General features: G+C 41.9%; 1 protein-coding gene and 1 long non-coding RNA gene across 17 annotated transcripts in view; one reads left to right on the top strand and one right to left on the bottom strand.

Moving 5' to 3' along the window:
* Window positions 1–24,783, bottom strand: part of KCNMA1 (potassium calcium-activated channel subfamily M alpha 1) — a 547,562-nt gene that overhangs the window by 138,814 nt on the left and 383,965 nt on the right. For 10 of the 15 annotated variants that reach the window (XM_081913468.1, XM_081913470.1, XM_081913472.1 and 7 more), the window contains exons 15-17: window positions 19,738–19,847; window positions 8,895–8,963; window positions 5,005–5,016 (exon numbers count right to left, since the gene is read on the bottom strand). In XM_081913468.1, the coding sequence (XP_081769594.1) occupies window positions 5,005–5,016; window positions 8,895–8,963; window positions 19,738–19,847 (191 nt within the window). The remainder of the gene's footprint in view (window positions 1–5,004; window positions 5,017–8,894; window positions 8,964–19,737; window positions 19,848–24,783) is intronic. The other 5 variants (XM_081913474.1, XM_081913476.1, XM_081913477.1 and 2 more) reach the window with 1 other exon arrangement.
* Window positions 16,650–23,808, top strand: LOC309371237. 2 transcript variants are annotated; one of them, XR_014168952.1, is made up of 4 exons: window positions 16,650–16,889; window positions 18,823–18,905; window positions 22,074–22,164; window positions 23,110–23,808. It is a non-coding gene; the product is annotated as an uncharacterized lncRNA (long non-coding RNA). The 2 variants fall into 2 exon arrangements; XR_014168953.1 differs by having other exon boundaries at window positions 23,064–23,808.

The raw sequence follows: 24,783 nt of genomic DNA, 5'->3' as shown, positions 1-24,783 counted from the left end.
AGCTACCAACAAGAGCTTGACCAAACTGCAGGAGGCAGTGGAAGACAGGAGTGCCTGGCATGCTCTGGTCCATGGGGTTACAAAGAGTCGGACACAACTAAACAACAACAATATGGAGAGGTTATCAATGGCTCTCCAAGATAAAAGAAGAACCCTTATTCCAGATAAGATTGCATGGTTCGTTGGGGGTTCTGCGGGTGCTGATTAGGGTGTTCACCCTGTTTTGGTTGGAGTTTGCACTTTCCTTTAAGAATCAGCTTCATAGTTTGGAGGTCTGGAGAATCATGAGTCTGTTAGCATGGTTGGATACTCAGGAGGCATTAATGGCCATAAATATTTTTACCAGCTTCAATTTGTTCACCAACAGGTCTAAGCATGGTCATTTATGTTCTAATAGCCGGAATTAAGATTGCCGGAAGAAATATCAACAACCTCAGATATGCAGATGACACAACCTTGATGGCAGAAAGTCAGGAGGAATTAAAGAACCTTTCAATGAGGGTGAAAGAGGAGAGCGCAAAATATGGCCTGAAGCTCAACATCAAAAAAACGAAGATCATGGCCACTGGTCCCATCACCTCCTGGCAAATAGAAGGGGAAGAAATGGAGGTAGTGAGAGATTTTACTTTCTTGGGCTCAATGATCACTGCAGATGGTGACAGCAGCCACGAAATTAAAAGACGCCTGCTTCTTGGGAGAAGGGCAATGACAGGCCTAGACAGCATCTTGAGAAGTAGAGACATCACCTTGCCAACAAAGGTTCGTATAGTTAAAGCTATGGTTTTCCCAGTAGTGATGTATGGAAGTGAGAGCTGGACCATAAAGAAGGCTGATCGCCGAAGAATTGATGCTTTTGAATTCTGGTGCTGGAGGAGACTCTTGAGAGTCCCATGGACTGCAAGAAGATCAAACCTCTCCATACTGAAGGAAATCAACCCTGAGTGCTCACTGGAAGGACAGATTGTGAAGCTGAGGCTCCAGTACTTTGGCCACCTCATGAGAAGAGAAGACTCCCTGGAGAAGACCCTGATGTTGGGAAAGATAGAGGGCACAAGGAGAAGAAGACGACAGAAGACGAGATGGTTGGATAGTGTTTTCGAGGCTACCAGCATGAGTTTGACCAAACTGCGGGAGGCAGTAGAGGACAGAGGTGCCTGGCGTTCTCTGGTCCATGGGGTCACGAAGAGTCGGACACGACTAAACGACTAAACAACAACAACAACAACAGCATCCAGGTTATATTACTGTAACATGCTCTAGGAAAGCCTGCTTTTGAGAAATAATAATAATAATAAATAAATAAATAAATAATTTATGCCCTGCCCATCTGATTGGGTTGTCCCAGCCACTCTGGGTGGCTTCCAACAAATATAAAAAGCATAATAAAATATCAAACATTAAAAACTTCCCTATACAGGACTCCCTTCATATGTCTTCTAAAAGTTGTATAATTATTTATCTCCTTGAAATCTGATTGGAGGGTGTTCCACAAGGTAGGCACCATGACAGCAAAGGCTGCCTGGTTCCCTGTAACTTCACTTCTCGCAGTGAGCTAGATGTGTGTCTAGGCTGAACAATGGGAGTGGACACGCTCCTTCAGGTATACAGGGCTGAGGCTCTTGTACATCTGACAGGAGGGCGCTCAGAAGTGCTCTGATACATCAACTGGACTGGAGCATTTTGACCGAGCAAAGTGTAAAGCGCATATTACTTTGGTGTTATATCATCTCCACTAGTTGCCATTTTTTTGCTGAGCCTAATTCAAAGCGTTAGTCAGAATCTTTAAGACTTTAAATGGTCTGGGACAGAGATACCCACTTATATGTACCTAGCCAAATACTTAGGTCAACCTTGGAGGCCCTTCTCTCCATGCTGTAAGCAATTATAATGAACAGGCTTTTTCAGTCACCTTGTCAGACTTGTGGAACATCCACATCTGCTTGCCCCATTGTCGCTGGGCCTTCCACTAGACTAAATATGTTATTTTCTAGAACATTTGGCAGGTGTATTCTAGAAGGTGTGGCCCACATCTGACAGGCATGACATTGGTTACCCCTGGACTAAAGCAATTGTATCTATGTGTAATTAGAAGAAGCACCCATTTTGTCTACTGAGACTTATTGCCAATTATGTGTGTACAAGCCTTAGAAAGTGTGATCCTATGCATGCCTTCTCGGACATAAGCCCTGATTAGCTCAATAGAACATCCTACCGGTCTGCTGCATAGGATTTATGCCTAAGTGTACTATATACTGGAAGTGGGCAGGAAACTGATCGAGAACTTGGAAAATGTTAAATACTGAAACATCTGCTCAGTCTTTACATCAGACTATTCAAATTTGAAACTATATATTAGGTTCTAAATCTGCTGCTGACAAATGCAGCTTCCCACGAAATATAAAACCACCAATATCAATTTGGCACGGAAGAGCAGGAAAGATAAGAGCATGTAGCCCTGAATGGTGCCAGGACAAGAGACCACAGGGAGACCCAAGTAAGTTTCTCAAGTTTTCTAGATCATATGTATCATTGAAATAAATAAAAAAAAAGGGTTGGGGAAACCTATTCCTGCCAAACTTCTGGATATCACACAGCTAGTTGTAGTAGTAGTCGTCTAGTAGTAGTAAATATATTTGCATCAAGAGTTGGCATCTCCAGCTAAAGACCTACTCCTGGCTCCATGTCAGTAAAAAATGTCTAGTACGTCCATATGCACACCAAGGCACACAATTCCTGAGTGCATATTTTCTGAGCTCATGTATAGAACAACGAGCAAACTTTTGATGGGATGGGTAACAAAACAAAAAAAAAAGTACAAGTAACTTCCATTATAAGGTAGATGTGCTGTACCATTCCCCAGGCAATTTAAGATCACAACAAAATATATTATTCACCATCATATTGCAATCGCTGTATTTAATTTAATAGACATGGGATGTTCTTGATTAGGTTTATCACAAAGTCAAAACACAGCTGCTATTGGTTGTCTTTTTAAATGTTTGTTGATCCATGGGCTGTGCCTATTGGTTCATGATAAGGCCAGCTTGTAATGTGGCAAACAGCTCCTTAAACTGTGGTCCTTAAAGCAATTAGGAATTATAGGTGTGCTTTCGTTTTCGTTTTTACCCTTAGCCTCGCGGCTTTTTGCAGAACAGTGTGGGAGGCATGCACACACATCTCTTTGGGGAGCTGTGTGTCTCCCACCTTTCTTTGGGGCTTCTCTGACTAATTTTAATACAGATTCCACATCTTTATATATACATAGAAAAAAAATTCACTGTAGACACTGTAGAGAATGCAGACAACAAGGCAGCTCCATAAAGTTACAGAATACTGAAGCTCCATTTAACACCAAAGCAGACAATCGCAAGAGTTGCTCCCAGGGAATTAAAGTCCTTGGTAAGAATGTCAACTGCCAATAGACTACATCACCTGCTCCTTTAGCAAGAATGTGTCCAAACTTGTTTCAAGTAAAACGGTGTCGAACACAATGTGTTCTCAAACATTCAAATTGTTCATGGTCATTAATTGGGTTAGCCACATAATGTGAACAAATGAACGTTAAAGCAGCCCGAAGCTGTTTTATTCTGGGAGCAAGTCGGTGCACTTTTTAAACCACACACACTTTTCTCACACTGCCAAGCATGCCTTTACCACGAGGTTAACATTACTGGTAAGCAAGAAGCCATATTAAGAGGTGCAACAACTGCAGATCCTTGAAGATGCCAAGTGTTGCAGTAACTTCTCTGCAGTTGGATCATATGAATAATGCCAAACTGACAGGAAGCCACCTCTCTTTTTCGCATATCTACTCCAAATCCACAGGATATAAGAACTAAAAAGAAAGAATGTTACAAACTACACAGAATGATGTAACGAAAACAGGAGCAGGAGGGAGAGGAAGGGAAGAAGAAGGAGGAAGAACTAAGGTTGGGGTATGCAGTGCAAGAAGCAATGAAAGTATGTCAAGGTTGAGGAGGTCCCAGTGGGCACCCTCGGAAGTGCAGGCTTGTGAAGCAATACAGAAGTAAAAGGGATTTGGTAGTTCATGCCTTACTTATTTCAAATCCAAAACAGCAGGATGGCATGTAAGCTCGAGATGGGGCGCTGAATATCGGCCCACAAAAGTAGTATGCAAAACATGCCAGTGCAAAGTGTGGAGAAATTAGCCAACTCATTCAAAGGTCCCAGTAAATGGCCTCTCCCATGTTGGTATGAATATGAACATGTAGGACAAAGAGCCACCCACTGTGCATGGATAAAACAATATAGTTGTTTCTCTGTGTGACGCCGTGTTCTCAATTAATCCGACTGAATGTTATATATCCCAAACTTTAAAATGTAAACAAAAAGAAAAATCAACACATTTGTACTTTGTTAATGGAAGGTGAAACTTTAGGACATGGAAATAATACTGTGTGTACAACAGGTATGCTGAAGGAGGACTCAAGGGATCTCTCAGCAAAGGTGTGAATACGACAAAGACAATGGGGCAGTGCAGAGGTTAATAGACAGGGAGCAGACACTGTGGCAACATAAGGGAGGTACATAAAACAGGGGGTGGGGAGAGTACGGAACAGGAGAGGCAGTTCTCCTACTGTAATAATCTTAGGCACCTCTGGCATCTTAATATAGAAGCCTGGAATCAAAATTTCATTTGTATATATACCCACATGTGTGCATGTATATATATATAGATATAGGTATATTCCTGCAAAGAAGTTAATGCGAGAGTCACAAGAACCAACGAAGAAACAAACTGTTGCTATAAAGTTCTCTCTCCTCTTTGAAACTGTGGGGGGGCCTCATATATAGAGATACATATATATATATATATGTATGCACACTTGGATGTGTATATACATATATTTACGTGTATATATATGGAGAGAAAGATAGACAAAGGTGTTATCTTCCTGTACTCTTGGCAAGGGGTTAGTCCTGAAGTTAGGAGGAGTGAAGGTAGGGCTGAGGTTGGAAGGAAAGGTAACGAAGAGGGCATACCGCTTTCGGCTTCTGCAAACGACAAGAAAAAAAAATGCAAATCAAACACTTTGGTAAGAAATCAACTGACACCAAAACAAAGGCAAAAAAACCCTTTTATTTCAAGTCCTCCACAGGCTGCAACATGTTTTGCACTTCTTTTTTCAATGAAAAAAAGGTTTTTCTGCTGAGAATGAGGACAAAATGGAGAGACAGGGAGAAAGTTCAACGGAGGAGTAAACATGGGGTGTATGAGAGAAGGGTGTTGATTCTCTTTCCATTTTTACTTTCTTTTGCAAAAAGAAGAAAAGTGTGTTGGGGGAGACACTGTCAAAGTTGTATTTGAGGAAGGAAACCGTGTTTTTAGTAGGGTACTGAAATATCTAGTTGCTTGATTAACTTTCCCTCTGCAGGGCTCTTAGATTAGATGTTTCAGTTCTGCATTGGGTTGCAAATGATGGTGTCCTTGAGTCTGAAGGAAGACAAGAAGCAAACTGAACCCACCCACTTGGGAAGCTCAGCAGTGTGGGTCCAGCTGACCTAAACTGAAGAGTCACCTGGAAGCCCCCTTTTCAATCAAATACTAACACTCATCCCTAAATGTATACTCCTGCAATCAAGTTCCACTGAATTTAGCTTGTGAGATACCAGAAGGTGACACACAATACTAGTGACTGTGGTGAGACTGGGAGCAGGGGGAGAATCAATATGTATACCACAGATAATGATTCTATTATTATTACTCAGCTGATAAATGTTAGGGTATGCCAAGGCATTGGTCACCAGAGAGCTGGTTTAATGGTTCACACAACTGGCCATAAATTATTGTTGGCATTTCCTAGGCTACTAACTATAATGGGAAAAGAAGCTTCGCTATGGGCTGGGAATGCCCGCTACTGCAGCCATTTCCAATGTAAGTTTAGGGAACTTTGGGGCAGGAGAAAGTGGGGGTGCAGCCTGCTCCTTTCAGGCTGTGACATCTTCAGTTCCATTCACCCGAACTCAGGATGCTCACCTATGCAAGAATTCCCTGCTAAAATTCTCACAGTACTCCCTTAAAAACAAGCTTAAAAGATCAACGACATGCCCAAACCCTTGGGTGTACCTTCAGGTAGCTCGTTGTACCCTAGCCTTAATTTCTAAGAGAATGATCTTGATATATATATATACTGTATATTGTCTTTTGTGATGAAAGATTTGTTCCAGTTTCCTTTGAAAATCATGAAAACCACTCTGGTTAACTCAAAAGAAGGGATTGCCCAGTGTGCTACTAAAGAAAGGATGTGGGAAATGTACATTTGATGCACATGTTAGTAAATGGCAACAAAGGAAATTACTGTGAATATTCAGAGCAGGAATTATTGAATGATGTGCGGAGTAACGTATGACAGCAATTGTTGGGAATGTGGTATTGGATATTGTAGCAGCTGGGGTGGTAGGGCAGAGGCATCGTCCTGTCACCAGTGCCACAGCAGCTTACCTGGACAGGACAGGACAGGACAGAAGAGCTGTGCAGGTTCTCCAGCAGAAGCGTCAGATTGGCTCTGCTGGTGCATCCACACAGCACCAACTTCATCACCGCATTGTGCAGGAAAGCTGCAGCAATGCCATTATTGGGAGGGAAGCCACAGTCAGCTCGACTACTAATGAACAACTCTGTTCAAAATCAAGCATAGACTTTATGTTTGCCAATACATTGTGGGGCTTCTCAATGGCAATATCTATTTTGAAACTGGAACAGCTTTCAAGTTTGTGAATTTTTGAAACTGGGATCCCTTTGAAATAAACAGAGATTAGTATTTGACAACATAAAACAAACATCTGGGATCACATACACCCTTTCTACATATCACTTGTCGGCAAAGTGTTACAGGAGATACGTAGGACCAAACGTGCATGTTTTTGCTCCAAACATTAGTATAACAAAGAGTGCTGAATCTGTGTTTTCGGAGAGTACCTAGGTCACCAAAAAGCAAAACTGATAAGACACCAAGTAGGAGATCAATAATTTCGGGGGGTGGGGTGTCGTCCCTTTAAAATGCCAAGGAAGTGTGCCAAATTTTGAACGTTCCTTTCCAATGAATGACTGGCCTAGGTTCACCCTCAACCCAGGAGAGGTTGGTGCACAGGTGAATTAACAAAGAGCGCAATAAATTTCCACTGTAAAACCTTATCAGAAAGCACAGTTTTGTTCAACTGGTAAGCTGTCTTTATCAGACCTAATCAGGGCTGTTTAGAAAACCGAACTCCCTTACTTTGCACTCATCTTTAGCTTTATGAATGTTTGAAAGGTCACCTTCCATTCACATTCATTTCCAACAAGTGCGGCAAGCACCTTCTCATAGTTTCAGTCCTGTTCTTTCCTTTCCTTTGTGTTGCCCTCATCTTTATTTGTTTACATTGCTGTAAGCAATGTGGAAACCCATGATTTTGCCAATCCCAACACTACACCAGACATGATTATACCACAATCTTTTGTATACAATATATTGTGGGTCAAGACAGGTGAGCTTTCCATAGCATACCCCCCCTCCCAGCTTAACTAGGAAATTATTCAAATTCCAAGGGGGATAACGTAGGTATTTTTTCCTGGGGCTTGGGGTGTGTGGAAATGCTGCAGTTGTCCATGTGGGGACAGCTTTAGGTTACCACCCTCTGATTTCACCCCTGCAACTCTTAAAACTGGCCCTGTGAAAGGTAGTGGAGCAACCTAGCTCCATTATGCATTTATTCCATCATTCTATTTGTATGCCTCTTCTCTATATAAATGTGCCCACAGTGGCAGGGGGACAACTTTTAAGAGGTGTGTGCAGCCTTTGGAGACCAACACACCCATAATCCTTGTCTGGTAAAGGCTTTGCTTAGGCTGTAAACAGCATTTGCCAGTCAGGAAAGCTGGCAGTTCTTCTCCCATCTGGATATCAGTTCAAGCAGAGAAAGAATCAAGGGGTCTTAAAAGCTTGCCTCTCATCTGAGTTGGGCTTCTATAAGCCCTTGATGTTCTTCTCTGAGCCTGGCTTGGAAGAAACTCACTGGCATCTACAGTCCCCCCCAGACAGTGGAATTGAAAAGCCTTATGGGCAAAAAAGGCAAGAAGACTGCGAAGGTGAAGATGGAAAAAATGAAGCTGAGCCAATGGAACAAATGATCACTGGAGAGCATTAAGAAACAAATGTTTGGCAAGGTCCCCCCCGGCCTCAATAATCTGTTTAACTGTGTCGGAAGAGACACTTTCAAAGTGAATTATGCAATAGTTAGCATGGAGCTACATGTAATCTTTACAAGAAATTATTTTCACCGATAACTATACACACATCTATAGTAGCTGTGTATTTACAAGGACTAAGCGGAACCATCTGTAGAATTAGTTCAAAGAAAAGAACCTTTTGCAATACTGATAAACACGGACAAACACCGCAAACCAAAACAAAAAACGAAGTTGATGCAATTATATGTACGATTGCATCAAGATTGGGGTTCTTTTTTTGCAGCATTTTATGCAGGGGTAGAAAAATTGATCCCTCCAGATGTTGTGGATTACAGCATGGTCAATGGTGAGGGATGATGGGAACTGTAGTTCAACAACATCTGAAGGGTGCTAAGTTGCTACCCCTGGTTCCTAAATATGCAGTGCATTTGGGGCAGGGAAAAAGAGAGAGCGAGAGCGCGTTTAGCAACAGAAATTAAAACACTGTTCCTTTCAACCATCCTCATGGGAGTCTCGGTCAGAAGAGAGATGGTGCAGCCATTTGGTTGGGTTATGTGAGCTGGTGCAGCGATGCCACAATGAGAGAGATTTAGAATGTTTCCATAGGTATAAAGATCCATTCAAGGGAAGGAAGGAAGAAATATAAGCGGGCCAAGTTATCAAAGGTGCCTTAGGAAAAATGGTTTTGTCGACAATGACTTACCTGCTTTCCCGTTGTTCCGACTTGTACTCTATGGCTATCATTAAGAGCTTTAGCTTCGCAAACACCAGCCTGCCAGAAGGAAGGAAGAAAACAGTCACCCTATCATGGGTAAAAATGAACACTTCTTCATTACAAACGTTACCAAGACACAATTTCAGCTGGAAGTAAAAGGCGACAGCACTGTTGAGGCTAAACCTGCGTTGGGTAAGCAAAACAACATTGTGCCAAACACTAAGCTTGTCAGTGCACGTCTTATTTCCAAGGGAAGATTATTCCACATGGCTGATACAAGCACAATTTAGTTCAGGGGTAGCCAACTTGGTTCCTTTAGACGAGGCTGTACTTCAGCTCCTGCTATCCCCAGTCAGTGGTGAGGGATGATGGGAGTTGCAGTCAGCATCACCTGGAGAGTGCCATATTGGCTACCCTTGCTTTACATAATGCATAAGCAAGAATCTTTATGTTGTTTCAAGCCAGCTGATTTCATATATATGAGACCAACCATTTCCCATGAAGCCAGTTTTAGAAAACAATGTTTCAAAGTTAGGGGAACACGATGAAGGGGGCTTACATAAATGAAAAAATCCCAGTTTTTTTACACCCTCTTCCGCAGCTTACTGTTCTAACGGCAGCTGCAATAGGGACCTTCTTGAAGTTAGGAACCAACAATAGCAAACATATTGATTCTAATAAATGCTTTTCACCGTGTAAGTACTATAGCAAGATTCACAAAAAGTTTTTTTAAAAAGACATTACTCTTTCCTATTTTTTGAAATGCTAACATTTTATTAATGACAGCAGGATGAACACAGAGGATCAACTGTTTCCACCTGCCTAGAGAGAAATAAATTATTCTAATTTATTATTCTGGGGGGGTGTTGGGGGGGTATTGAACTTACCACTCACATAAAATAAATTTGAAACATTCTGTATACCTAGTTCACTAACCCCACCCCAACATCTGCTATTATCATGGAACACACAGATATAAACATGGACTGGTATCAGTATTTTGGAAACTTCAACGCATATAGAAAATAGAAGGCTACTAGAAAAAGAAAAGGTTAGTCACCCCTTTCCACCTACAGTGCACAGATTAAGAAATTGTGAAAAGGAAACAACACAGAGAATCCAACCATTCCTGCCACCACAATAGCATTAAAACTCCACTTTAGCATGTGGCAGTAATAATAATAATAATAATTTTTTTATTTATACCCCGCCCTCCCCAGCCAAGGCCAGGCTCAGAGCGGCTTACAAACAATAATAAAAACAAGATGAATGATTACAACTTAGAAACAAAAATAAAATACAACATTAAAATAATGGAACATTAAAATATTAAAATGCAGCCTCATCGCAGGAGGAGAAGGAAAAGAAAGAAGAAGAAAAAAGAGAGGGAGGGAATCAAATTGGCTCCAAGCCAAAGGCCAGGCGGAACAACTCTGTCTTACAGGCCCTGCGGAAAGAAATCAGATCCTGCAGGGCCCTGGTCTCATGAGGCAGAGCGTTCCACCAGGCCGGAGCCAGAGTTGAAAAGGCCCTGGCTCTGGTTGAAGCCAATCTAACTTCCTTAGGGCCTGGGACCACTAGGGTGTTGTTATTTATGGACCTTGAGGCTAGACAGAAGTTCCCACAAAAAAACAACACCTTTCACTAATTTGACACCACAGGGAAAAATATCCAAAGTGATGAATTGTCATGAACTGGCAGGACAATAGAGAGGAGGAACAGGATCCTGGCAAGGGGCGTAGCACACAAGCTGAGGATGGGGAAGCAGAAGTTGGTGTAGGAAGTACTCACAGAGTAACAGGCGATGGGATGGGGGTCAGGACACAGGAATCCGAGGAGCAGGACCCATCACCAGAGCCAGAGGGGCCCCTGGCTCCATGAACACAGCAGGCTCTGATGCATAGGAAGCAGCCGAAGGGACACTTTAGGAGGCTGTGGCAAACAAGGGCCCACAGCCCAGCTCACTAGCTGGCCAGGTGGGGTTCATTAACTCTGGGAGGAGGTGTGTGATTCCTCAAGCCTGAGGAGTCATGTGCCTCATCAAGCTCAGGTGCTACAATCAAAAAAGGTAAGCAAAACTGAAGTGCTTTTTTGGGGGGGAGGGGGACTATGTTTGTGCAGGACTGACCTCCATCTACCCTGACCCCTGGGTCAGCTGACCTTTGTGGTCCCTTCCAATCCTATGAACCTACAAAATATTAATTTACAGTACATGGATATTAGCTCAATTAAGTAAGCACCCCCCACACTTTTTACACTTGGTGGTTAGAATTAAGGATAGGTGCTGGTGTATAAAGGGAGTGAACTTTCAATCAACCAATTAGAACAGGGGTGGTGGACTGAATTTGGGCCTTGAGACTATTTTTCAAATTGTACTATCAAATTTTTAATCAATGATTCCTTGCACTCACTTTTAATAATTCCTGAGTCGTGCCACCCCAAATGGTGAATTGGTACCAGTTGTGTTGAGTAAGTGTGTTGTTGTTTTTTGACACGATCTATACGTCAGCAGTTTGAAAATAGAATGATGTCCCACAGAACGATGACGCATCTCAAAGGAGAGAGTTCTCAGATGATGGAAGTACATGATCTGGGGTATTATGATACATATTTTGTGGTGCAGGGTCAAATAAACCATTTAGGCTATTCACACAGCTTTTTGTTGAATAAGGAACTGAGAACCAACTTCAGTATCATTTATTCATTTTTTAAAGACAATGATGACTTCATGGTTACCACCTATATTCCAACTACTGAGGTACAGATCTTGTAAAATAAAAGAAGAAGAAGAATCACATTCAACCTCATTAAGCACACTTGGAACCCATTTTGGTCCTGGCTCATGTTCTCTAAGGAAAGGAAAATAATGTTTCCAAGTTGTGAGAAATAAAAAAATATTTCACATTGCAATGTTAAACATCTCTTTTTAATTTTGTGTTTAATATCAACATGAAACTGCTCTGAGAAACTGTCTGGAGATTTGGTGAGAAGTGCTATCAGTAAGCTCTGTTCTGTTACTCCTTTTCTCCCCTGTTTCTTCTTTTCAATGGAGCCAGATGAGGCAAAAGAAGCGCTCAACAGATGCTTCACATCAGGATATGGGTGAATGAATTAAAACTCAAGCCAGGCATGATGGAGATGTTCGTTGTGGGAGGCCCAGTTGGTATGGGATTTGGCAGTTCCCCTTATTGGGACATCACCCCCCCCCAAAAAAAAACACAGACAGAGCATGTGGTCTGGATATGCCGCAAGTCCCAGGACTTATCTTGGGTTCACAGGTAGAGACAGTAGCCAACAAGTGCCTTTTCCTAGAGTAAATTGTTTTTTCAATTATGACAACCCATACAGGAAGTTAGTAAGAGTAACTTTTGAAGCTCATGAACTTTAATGAACTCTATATTCTACTAGGAGAAAATTCAACTGGTTCAAAATAGCCAGGGGTTAGTAACAGGTCTTTTTCTTGCCAATTCCACCCCTACCCAGTACAATTTTAAAAGTGCTGGTATTAGGAATGGGTGATTGCCTTTCTACTAATCGCAAAAGATCTCGGAGTTTTCATGGTGTTCTGTTTGAACATTCAAATAATTACTGTGAAGTGGCTACCACTGCTATCTCCTCCTCCTCTGCTTGCCTTAAGATAAAATATGAACCTTACAAGGGAGGTGGAGGAGGCGACAGCAGTGGAGGCGGGCTTTCCCAAAGGCACATGGAACACAATATTTTCCCACCACAGACTCAGATTTGACTGCAAATCCCAGGATTACTAGTGGGGAAATTTAGTCCGTGTGCCATTTATTGTAGGAACAGGTGCATGTATAGACATATGTGACCTCAGTGGGAATAATGTCTATGGCAGAACCCAGTGACACCTCTCATTTCTTCTCTCTCTCTGTGCATTGTGAAAGGGTTGTGAGGAAGCACTGGCAGAGGCAACAGTAGCAGGTAAAACCCTCATTGGTTCTGCTTCCTCCATTGCTAATGCTAACTAAAAGTCAGTGTGACTACCCAAGAGACTGCTGAACCCTTCTGCATGCATGCATGCATGTGCGTGCATTCTCTCTCTCTCTCTCTCTCTCTCTCTCTCTCTCTCTCTCTCTCTCACACGCACACACACACACACACACACACACACAGTAAAACTCTCTGGACACCCTCTGCCACTGCCAAAACGCTAATATGTTTTGATTGGCAGGGGAAAGGAGCAGGTTCCTTCCAATTCAACGATTCCATGAGTTTGGCTTTCTACATTAATTTTTGCTCCTACTCAGAGCCAATTTGCATGGTGGAAAACTGGCTGTGGCCATGCAACATTTTCATGGGTTATGAAAAAATCTAGTTGTGCAATACTGCAACTCTATATCTGTAGGTAGGCAGGCATTCATTCAGCTGAGCCCCGCTTGATTTCACCTCAAACAGATTGCATGGAGGCAGGGTGTGTGGCCCTGTGAAGCAGGCCTTTATTAGGGACCTAAATAATTGGAAATCACTGAAGCCCCAGGATGGTTCTGTGAAGAAGAACTGATAAGCAAAAGACTTGCAGCAAGTAGCAAATCATTTATTTGTATCGTTTAGCCTTGTTAGTAGCCAGCCAAATGACCTCTCTGACTCTGTGTGTGGCAGCAACCTTTTATCGGATGCGCCAAACCATCAACAAAAACTCTGAAGTGATTTCAGTTCCCATTCCTAACCACTACTCAGAGCAGGAAACCGGAAAGGGTAAAATAATAATAAGACCTCCTTCTATTCGCTGCCCTCTCAATTCCAAGAAGATGCCATAGATATCCCACTTGACTAAGTAAATGAAAAATAATTAAGCTTTATAAATTGGAAGTAATTAATTAATGAGGTTGATGGAGAGGAACAAGGCTCGAACAACAGGGACAATGTGGTGGTCCTCAGTCTAAGACAGCTCTGAATAGGAACACTTTTTATTCCTTTATCTTGAGCTTCCTGAAAGAATTTACTATCCAGCCCCCTAGGAAAAATTATCTGCTTTATCCCGAATGATCAATGTTACATGATGCAACAGTGCCCTCAGAAATGCTGCTTTTCTATGGCCAGGAAGAACCAGCTACACAAGATCTACCAGTAGTATGTGTTACCAGTAGTATGTGTTAAAAGGATCTAGGGGTCTTAATTGACCATAAGCTTAGCATGAGTCAACAGTGTGATGCAGCTGTAAGAAAAAAGCTAATGTTATTCTAGGCCGCATCAACAGAAGTATAGCATCCCGATCAAGGGAAGTAATAGTACTAACATCTCTGCTCTCCCTTGGTCAGAGCACACCTGGAATACTGTGTTCAGTTCTGGGCACCACAATGTAAGGATACTGGAAAAACTGGAATGTGTGCAGAGAAGGGCAACCAAGATTATCAAGGGTCTGGAAATCAAGCCATATGAGGAATGGTTGAGGGAGTTGCGTGTGTTTAGCCTGGAAAAGAGGAGACATGGGCTGGGCGATATCAGCTTTTCAACATTGTGATGTATTACCAGCCAAACATTGTGATATAGGGATACACTGTGCTGCTGGAAAGTAGAGTGAGGAACAAGCTGCATCAGCCCATGTCCCTAAATAAAGTTCACAAAGCGAAGAGAAAAACTACAGTATTTTAATCACTTTCATGTTTGGCCAGCTCAAACCTCTGAACTTCCCCCCACTTCTTTTTCACTTGGAGTTGCTCTGAATTTCAATTTACACGTTGGCCCTGATCTTTTCTTTGCTCGTCTTTTTTTTAAGGTTGAGACCTGTGAAAAGCCTTCTGAGAACTGTGCTAGCTTAATCAGAACCCTTCCTTTCAAATTCCTCAGACTTTTTGCCTAATAAACACACATGCACATTTTGCTTTGCATTTCTCTTCAGGCACCATTTTGGGTGGCAATTTAAGAACCGGATTATCAATCCCTATAAAAGAGCAATATCCATTACAAACTGTTTTAAAGCACGAAAGGCTATTTAAAGTGCTCCATCTCCGTATATTATATCAAAACAGCTTATTATAGGTGTGCCACCATGTGACTAAACAATAGGTACAAGCAATTTATGTTTGTTTTCTAGAACCAAGTACAAGCACATTTTAATGTATTCCATGTTACCATGAAACAAAACACAAATTCCTTGCTGTAATGAAAATATTCATGCTCCAAGCTTGGTGATATACAACACCACATCCTAATTGCCGCTGAGCTTTAATTAACCCGAAGTGAGGAATCATGTTATCATTAAAATGTTGGTTAAGTTTGAGTTACTGCCTCTCTTTAATTTAAATCAGAAAATAGATAATTAAGTTTCCAGATAATCAAATACTTCAGGAGCGTGCCAATGTTTTGGGGGTGCTCCTAAAATTCATTAAAGGCCTCTTTCTTTATCGATTCTACCTCGGCACTTGGTACAAATGATAGCCGTAGACTGAACACAGGCATAGCGTAGGCATGTTTTCAAGAACCATATGGAAACACAGCTGCCTTGACAATGAAAAATGCTTTGAGCTTTTGCTCCCACTGGGTTTGCTTCACGTGAACCATGCCCACTGGGGCATGATTAGCTGCACTGCAAAATGTTGCAAGAATCATTTGAGATTTTATGTTTAGCAGGTGACATTTTCGGTTCAGATTCATATGAAGCCACGGGGACTGCTCACCACGTTAATAAGCTAAGCACCAAGCTTTGCAAACTACTGCAAACCCTGCTAATGGTGAGCACATAAACTCACAAATCAGTTTTATACACTGGCAGGGGTGATTAGAAAAAGGATGAGTAGGAAAGCATCTTATGTATTTCTATACCTCACTTCTTCATGCCCCTTCCTAACGATGAAAGAATCAGGCCTCTGAAATGATGCTACATGGAAATGACGTTAACATGCAACTCAAAGAGTCCAACATGGAATGCTACATGGAAATGACGTTAACATGCAACTCAAAGAGTTTACCCCTCCTTAAAAAAAGAGTAAAATTGTAATCTGCATATAATTGCTGAGATTCACTTGATTATGTGATGAGAATTTAAATATATGGTATAATTTAAGGTTACCAGACATCCCCGTTTCCTGGGGACAGTTCCTGGATTTACAAATCAGTCCCCATACAAAAACCAATCAAGTTGAAAAGTGTCCCCGGATTCATTGAAAAAAATCTGGTAACCTTATTATGTATAGATTTTTATGTGATAATCTGTATCTCATAGTGAAATAGTTACTAATACAGGAATTAAACACCTCTTTTTAAAAAATAAAAATAAAAATGGCCAACTCATCAGAAATGGAAATGTATTTGAAACATCTTACTAATTTTGAAAAAACAAAAACGCAGAGCAGTTTTATGTGGAAATAAAAATGTTTTATCCAAAGTTTGTCACAGTCTGTGTAGGTTGAAGGCTAAATGGAATGAAGACTTGCAGTGTGAAATAGATGGTGCTTTATTTTCATTGCAAGTAAGAACATGATTTGAGCATGATTCAAACTATGTTAGCACTAGCATAGCTAAAATCAGCATGCTACCATCAAACAGCTCAAGCTTAGAAACTATGTGTGGCCCTGCTATTACTACAGCCAGACAGAGGCAACCCTGAACTGCTTATGATCAATAAATAGCATGCAGGAAGAGAATGGAAAACAGTTGTCCAATAGTTATCCAACTAAGGATTATTCAGCCAGCCACTATTGTGGACATGAGCCATTACTGATAACGTGTTCAATTCGCTGTTTCCTTGGGTTCTAGCCTCAATTTCTCTCCATGAAATTACCCTACTAGGACAACAGGTTCCTTCCTGGCAACCTATTTTAGGCAACACCTTTCAGTCTGGGCGCTTCCTTCCTGCTCCCAACACACACATATGGCCTGATGCCCTCACATCTGCCTCTATGGTAACCTGATTATGACACAGCTTTGACATTATGGCACATCACACACAATGTTTGCCCCCCTGGATCTGAATATCAGTTGGTCATTTGGCCACCAGACCTACTGTCCCGTTGGGATCCAAGGGTAAGTTGGGTGTCTCCAAAAAAACAAACAAGTCATCATCTTTAAAATCTCCAGTGACGTTTCAGATTTGTCCAATACAGTGGTGCCTCGCAAGACGAAATTAATTCGTTCCGCAAGTCTTTTCGTCTTGCGAGTTTTTCGTCTTGCGAAGCACGGTTTCCCATAGGAATGCATTGAAAATCAATCAATGCGTTCCTATGGAAACCGCCATCAGACCAGGTCTGGGGACAGTCTGTCCCCCAACCTCTTCTGAAGGCCGGCGGGGGGCGAAAGTCTTTGCTCCCCCCCCGCCTGCCTTCCCGGGACAGCGGAGACTTCTCCGCTGTCCCGGGGCGATCTTAAAATGCTGGCAGGCGGCAGCGAAGGTTTTGCTGCCGTCCCCCAGCATTTTAAAAGCCCCCGGGACAGCGGAGACTTCTCTGCTGTCCCGGGGCGATTTTAAAATGCTGGCGGGCGGCAGCGCTGCCGCCCGCCAGCATTTTAAAATCGCCCCGGGACAGCGGAGGAATTCTCCGCTGTCCCGGGGCGATTTAAAAGCCCCCGGGAAGGCAGGCAGGGGGGACAAAGACTTTTGCCCCCCGCCAGAGGTCCTGGACCTCTTCTGAAGGCCGGCGGGGGGCAAAAGTCTTTGCTCCCCCTGCCTGCCTTCCCGGGAGAGCGGAGAAACCTCCCACCGCAAGCCTTAGGACAGGTCCGGGAACAGAGGAGAAGGCGCGCTGCGCTTCCCCGCTGTCCCCGGAGATTTCCCTATGGGCTTTCGTCTTGCGAAGCAACCCCATAGGGAAATTTGTCTTGCGAAGCCGCTAAAAATCGGAAAACCCTTTCGTCTTGCGGGTTTTTCGTTTAGCGAGGCATTCGTCTTGCGGGGCACCACTGTACTTAATATGACTGTGGTATTGGCTTTGTTTGGTTACACACTGTTATATTTCTTAATGGTTTAAACTTTACTACATTTAAGAAAAAGAAAAGCAAAAAACTGATTTAACTGAATTTCATTAAAAACACAAAAATAGTTTTGACCAAAGTCTTCCAATATATATATTGATAGTATCTGTATGTATATTATTAATCAATAAAGTTTATATTCAATAAGTTTATTGTACTAGCTAGAGGCCATTTATTGTATCTTAATATGAATCAAGAGGTCATAGACTAGTTTAAGAACAGTCACAGAGGAAGTCTTTGGTTGAAATGTATTTGGCTCTTTTAATGAAATTCAGTTCTAATCATGTTAAGCTGATTTACTGTATTGGACAATCCTGAAATTTTTCACTGCACATATTATATAATGGAGATGACAGATGCAGTTTGTCACTTTTATTGAAGGCATTGTGAATGATGTATAGTAATAAACTCTCTGGCATGCAAGACAACTATTGACATAATTGTTATAAACAATTCTTTCCCTCCCTGCCATCATAACCCTTCGTTTTTACCATGTGTACAGCTCAGTCACCTGGTTGTAGCTACTCAACAGTTAAATTGCCCAACTTTTGATTAAACCAGGAAGCTTGTCTGCAAGTTCTTGGAAGTCTGTAAGTGCCCAGCCACAATCAGAACCAACTTCCACTCACGGAAGAGACATTTATACCTAGATAGCTGCATGTTTAAAATTAAACCCAAGGCTGATGTTCTGCTTGCAGAAGACCTTGTACAGTATCTTATGCAAGCATGAGATCCACTATAGAATTTACCTACTAGAGCATCCAAGTGTTTGCACAACAGCTTATGTGGCTGTTTTCATTCCGTAGATGATTATTTTGGTCCAGCTCTATTATAGGTATGAAAATATATGCAATGCAAAGCCTATAATATGTCAGTATCCTAAATATGTCTCAGTCAACATAGCTCTCTTCTTTGTGAAATGTATCTATATGACAATTAAAATAAGCCTGAACTTGCGGTTGGCACTGATTATTCTTGTTTTGGTCAGTTTTTATAATTGTTCATAATGGAAGCAATGTGTCATGTAATCCCATCCTGCAATGACCAGTCCTGTGTGTACTTTGACTTAAAGTAAGTAGATATCAGCATTCTGGAAAAATAAAAGAATGATTCTGTGACCTGCGTGTATATCGCAAAATAATACCCCTCTGCCTAGATTTGCTTAATTTATTCTGCTTCAGCTATTGATGGGAGGAGGTGCTAGGGAGTTATGAAGGAACCCAAGCCCCACCTGACCCATGGAAATCCTATTCAGCTCACAAGCCTCATACAAATCTGCATGGACACTTTCAAGCTCATTTTCACAGTGATAGGAGCTGCCTTTTTAAAAAAGCAAAAATGGGGAGCAGAATTTCATACCAATTTCTGTGCTTTCATGGTATGTCTACAAAATGTGCAATGTCCTACTTCTTGGAAGATAGCTCTAAGAAACAGATCACAAGTAGTCTGTTTCCCAAAAAAAACCCCACTCCCACTTCACATCAATTCTAAATGCATTTACAGTACATGGGGGGAAAACCTTAGTATTTGAAGATGTCCTGCAATGCTGTTGCATTAACAATGAACCATGGTACAGTTGTACCTTGGAAGTCGAACGAAACCCGCTCCAGAAGTCCATTCGACTTCCAAAACATTCGGAAGCCAAAGCGCGGCTTCTGATTGGCTGCAGGAAGCTCCTGCAGCCAATGGGAAGCCGCGGAAGCCCTGTCGGACATTCAGCTTCCAAAAATAGCAAACCGGAACAGTCACTTCCAGATTTGCGGCGTTCGGGAGCCAGAACCTTGCAAGAACTAAGCTGTTCAAAAACCAAGGTACAACTGTACTGGGTTTGGAACAAGGAGCTTCTGGTGCCATTTGAGAGGAAGAAGGCGGCTTACAAATAAATGGTTGTATAAATACTTACTCACAAACAGCAGGGAATGACAAACCGACAAAGGCACTAGAAAGATACTCTGTATACATTTCATTAGCAACTCCTTCCAAGTAGTATTTCTGCCACGTATCCTCCTCAATCTAGAAAGGAGGAGAGAGAGAAAAGGGGGTGGGGAGAGACGGTTTTAGAATTTGCAACCACATTCCGCAAAAACAAATGGAGGTGATTAAAAACAAATCAATTCTGAGGTAATTAAACATTTTATATCAGTTATTTGCTTTACCAATTAATTATGTCTATTAAGTTTCCATTGCATGTTCTCTCTATCAGTGGCGTAGCGTGGGGGGTGCGGGGGGGGGCCCGGCCGCACTGGGCGCAACATCTGGGGGTTAGGGTTAGGGGGCGCAAATCCACGGGTTAGGGGGCACAAATTACTTGCCTTGCCCCGGGTGCTGACAACCCACGCTATGCCACTGCTCTCTATAATTGTCAGCAAGGAGGAATAATAATAATAATAATAATATAGGCAACTTTTGGAGAACAATAGCCTTAGATTAAAGTAAGCTAAGTCCTATGAATTGCAGGGGGAACCTGGAACGTTTAGTTAGAAAAATATTCAGATGCGTCTTGTATACAAAGGCTACAGTACTACATAGTGCTTTCTCCCAGTAAAATTAGATGCATTTCTGAACAAACCAACATAGGATAGGGCTGCCAGCTATTGATACAGATATAGATATACACAGATTTCCGTCTATTTCAGTTTTCTACTACAAGAAAATATTATCTGCTCCCTTTTGGATTACCCATGTATTTATTTATTTTTTAACAGCAATTTGATGTTGAGTCTTATGAAGGAATGACTAAGCCTTGTAAGCAGTGTGTAATTCTGTTTTTTATAATAATAATAGTTATTAATAATATAATTTTATTATTCTAGCCAAAGGCCATGACAAACCCGCAACAACGGTACCAATAAAACAATACAAATCATATATACACAATATGAGCCAACATCCATGAGGTAAACAGAGGCTGCCAGAGACCCCAACAAACTCCAATCTAGCTTGGTTTCAGATTAAACATCTCAATCAGCACAATATTTTATAGCAGTTTTATCTATCTCCCTTTTCCTGATTTTTTTAATCCAGTGCAAGATGTATATTTTATAGACCCACCCTATTTTTTGTCATTGTATTTTTTTGTAATTGTAGATTTTAAATATTATTTTAATGTTGCATTTTAAATGGCTGTAACCCACCCTGGGACCCGAGGGTGAACGGCAGGCAATAAATTAAAAACAATCAACCAATAATAATGTATCTGTTAAGTATATGTATGTGACATATAAATTCCTTATAATGAAATATGAATGCATGTCTCCAGCAGTAGTCAAGCAAAGAAATTAAAACACTGAACTGGAGCAACTCGCTGAAAGATACCCAAATTAATTCTGTAGCCATTCAGTAATCAATTGAAAACATCCTGAGGCAATGGCTTATATCTGACTGTCTTGTTCAAGGGCAAGCTGCTTCAGAAAAGCATCAATGATAGTCAGTGTGTCTCCACAAAACACAAGACTCTTTCAACGATGGTTTCTTACTACGGATACAAATGCATTTCAGGTCATAGAGCTAAACCACTTGTAGAGTGAGCACTGTTTGCTATGGGAAGCAGTTCAACTACTTCAATCAAATGCTTCAACGATCGGGCATGTCCAAATATAGACGGGAAAATGCCCCCCCCCAACAACTGATTTCCTCAATGTTCTAAAGAAAGCAGAGTGGTGGATATGCATGTGTCTAATTGGTTACAAAACGGGTCAGACAGCTAGCAATCAAGGAATGGAAGTGCCATATTACCATGTAGACCACAAATCAAAACGAGGTCCAGGCAAAATAGTTTTAAAAAAATTAAAAATCCAATAAATAAAAAATTCCAAGCTTTTTCTTCTGAACTGATAATGGATTAGCAACAGAAAATCAGTAACATGCATAAACATCTGCAGGAACCCCCCCCCCCACACACAATTTTTTCTCTTGTATAGAGACAATTTGGTGGCAAAGGGCATCACTGGAGATTGCAATCCTATGAATACTTACTTCGAAACAACCTGATTTAAATCAATGAACTGTAACGCTGTAAGGCCTTACAGAACTAGTTTCATATTTCTCCTTGGATCATTCAGCCCAACTTAATTTTTAGTAATTCTAAAACAGCATTTATATAAATGATGCACACAGTTTACTGATTTTCTGGTTAAAACCCTACTGCTAACTACACTACTCTTTATTTTAGCATTTAGTGGGGAGATGTCAAGATTATTGTTGCTATTATGCAACCTGAATATCCCACTCTTCCTTCAGATATCTCAGAACAGCTTACTCCAGGAATAGAGAACATCATGCCCTCCACATGATGTTGGACAACAATACCCATGAGCCACAAGCCAGGAAGGTCAGTAGTCAGGGATGATGGGAGTTGTAGTCCAACAACTTATGATGGGCATCATTCTGGCCACTGTGCTCCCTCCAATGCACTGATCAGGTCCTTCAGCTCTAGTCATTGATATGAGCTCATTAGAGTAACACTGGCCTTGCTTGCCACTATCTCACATTTAATACATTGAACTTACAGCTTGGCTGCAGAACAACATATCCCACGGCAGGGGGTCATAAGAGAAGTCATGCCACTGGCCAAAAATTGGGGTGTGCACACTTCCTAGACCAGCCTTTGCTAATCTGGTGCCCTCCAGATGTTTTAGACTATAACTCTCAGCAGCCCAGCTAGCATGGGATGACGATGAGTTATAGTCCAAAACATCTGGTTGGCATCAGATTGGCATATGCTGCCATAGAAGATTTCATCATTTCATATATGTTGCTAGAACAGTGTAGAAGGCAATTATAGTGAAGTGGGACCCACAGCCACATTCATTTTGGAGGAGAGATGCTTGTTAGAATACTGTCAGCATTTAAGCAGGGACACTCACAAAACCAAGCACTCTTGTTTTGAGTGCTTGAGAGCAAACAGGATGCAGGACTAGATGGGCTTTTGGTCTGATCCTGCAAGGCTCTTCTAATGTTCTTAAAGTGAGCACAGTGCTACTGGTTGTGTGAACCATCAAAACCACCACTATGTTCCCTTCCTCCAAAGCCTTTTGGGTCAGGAGAAAATGGTGGTATCTGCTGGTGCTTCCAAGAGGCCCAGCAGAGTAGCTTTTCCTGCCAAGGACGGAATTGCAACAACTAGTTTAGCATTGCAAAGATTTCTGAAGGATTGTTACTCACTTTCATCACCAAAACCACCATCAGAAACATAAAAACTGTCCTATACTGTCATATTTTTTTTAAAAGCTGAATTTTACTCTGAAGTGCTTTTTCAACTTCGTCATTTCACAAGCTGAAGTCATACGTCTTCCAAAGAGTATGAAAACCTTTGAGGAATATATCAACTATCAAACCCTAAAACAGCTAGCACATCCACAGAAACAACAATGAAATGGCGATAAAGCCTGGTTCTGCGGCACATGATATCTGAAAGAAACAAGCACATCTATTTTCTTAGGCTCTTCAGTACTTAATAAAGAGAGATTTATACCCAGTGTCTGAATAGTTTATTCGGCAAAACAAACTTAAGGTTTTACAGCTGAAACCTGTGCTCTGAAATGAAATCCATTGTTGCTGGCTCAACTTTATTAGCCCACGTTGTACAGAGATTGGGGATCTCAGGTACTGAAAATCAGCTGTCATGGAGCTAAAGCTTTGTGTCTTCAATGACAGAATTGTGTCTTTATAAAAGGAAAGGGAAGGTCTGCTTCTCACGGTACTCCAAGTGCGTTTTCACAAGCCATGTATGATTTGTTTATGAACCTTTCCAGTTCAGTTAAACTTTGTGGTGATGTCTCATGAGACTTTTGGAGATCCAAGGACAACCACTGGAGCCTACATTCTGTCTTTTAACCAAATCAGTCGTAAATACGCCAGGGCTAAAAGTCTGCAGGCTGAGAATTGGTGAATGAGTTCATATTAATATGTAAAACTCAGCCCCTAGTCTTTCTGCTGCTTCCTGTCTTTCTGTTGCCCGGTCAGGGTTGTCAGGTCACAGTGCAGCAGTGACATCATAAGCCACAACTAGCTCAGTTCTACTTCTATGTAATTATTGAAAGAACAGCAGCTCAGGTAGTTCTAGAACAGAGGTGGTGGACCTGCAGCTATCAAAACCTGTGGGCTCCAACTCTCACCAGCCACATGCAGCATGGTCAGGGATGTTGACCAGTTGTTGTCTAGCATCATTGGAAAAGGTTTCCCTTCCCTACCTCTAGCCAAACACCCCTCAGCCCATCAAACCCACTCTGTATACAGCATGCCTCCTTCCTTCTTACAAACAGTGCATAGTCCCTACCTGTCCTTATCTCCTCCTTTCTTCAAAGTGATAACTCCACCACACACATCTGTGGGCCTCTGTTGGGGTGAGCTCCCATTGCTCGGTCCCAGCTCCTACCCACCTAGCAGTTCAAAAGCACGTCGAAGTGCAAGTAGATAAACAGGTACCGCTCCGGTGGGAAGGTAAACGGCGTTTCTGTGCGCTGCTCTGGTTCGCCAGAAGCGGCTTAGTCATGCTGGCCACATGACCCGGAAGCTGTACACCGGCTCCCTCAGTCAATAAAGCAAGATGAGGGCCGCAATCCCAGAGTAGTCCACGACTGGACCTAATGGTCAGGGGTCCCCTTTACCTTTACCTTTAACATGCATCTAGCAGTTCAAAGATTGTTCCCTTTTATTGACCAGCTGTCCTCTGAGGGAAAATATAAGCCACATCAGGTTCTGGTAGAGAAACAAAACTCTTCCCACCCACCCCTCCTCAAATCCATATTCCAAAAGCTATTAGTCTTCTGAAAGGTGGATGGGGAGCTTGCGCTGAAAATATGCGAACTGCATGTTTTGCTTTGTTATCTAGTTCCAATGAGCGCCACAAAGCATATCATGCAAGCGTGTCGATACGGTTTGAACAGTCAGAGAATGATTGTGGAATTGCTTTCTCGTTACACACAACAAGCTGCAAGCAGCAGATCCA

This window comes from Podarcis melisellensis (genome assembly GCF_964234715.1).
Source record: "Podarcis melisellensis genome assembly, chromosome: 5".
Taxonomy (NCBI): Eukaryota; Metazoa; Chordata; class Lepidosauria; order Squamata; family Lacertidae; genus Podarcis; species Podarcis melisellensis.
This window is presented reverse-complemented; position numbering and strand designations above follow the sequence as displayed.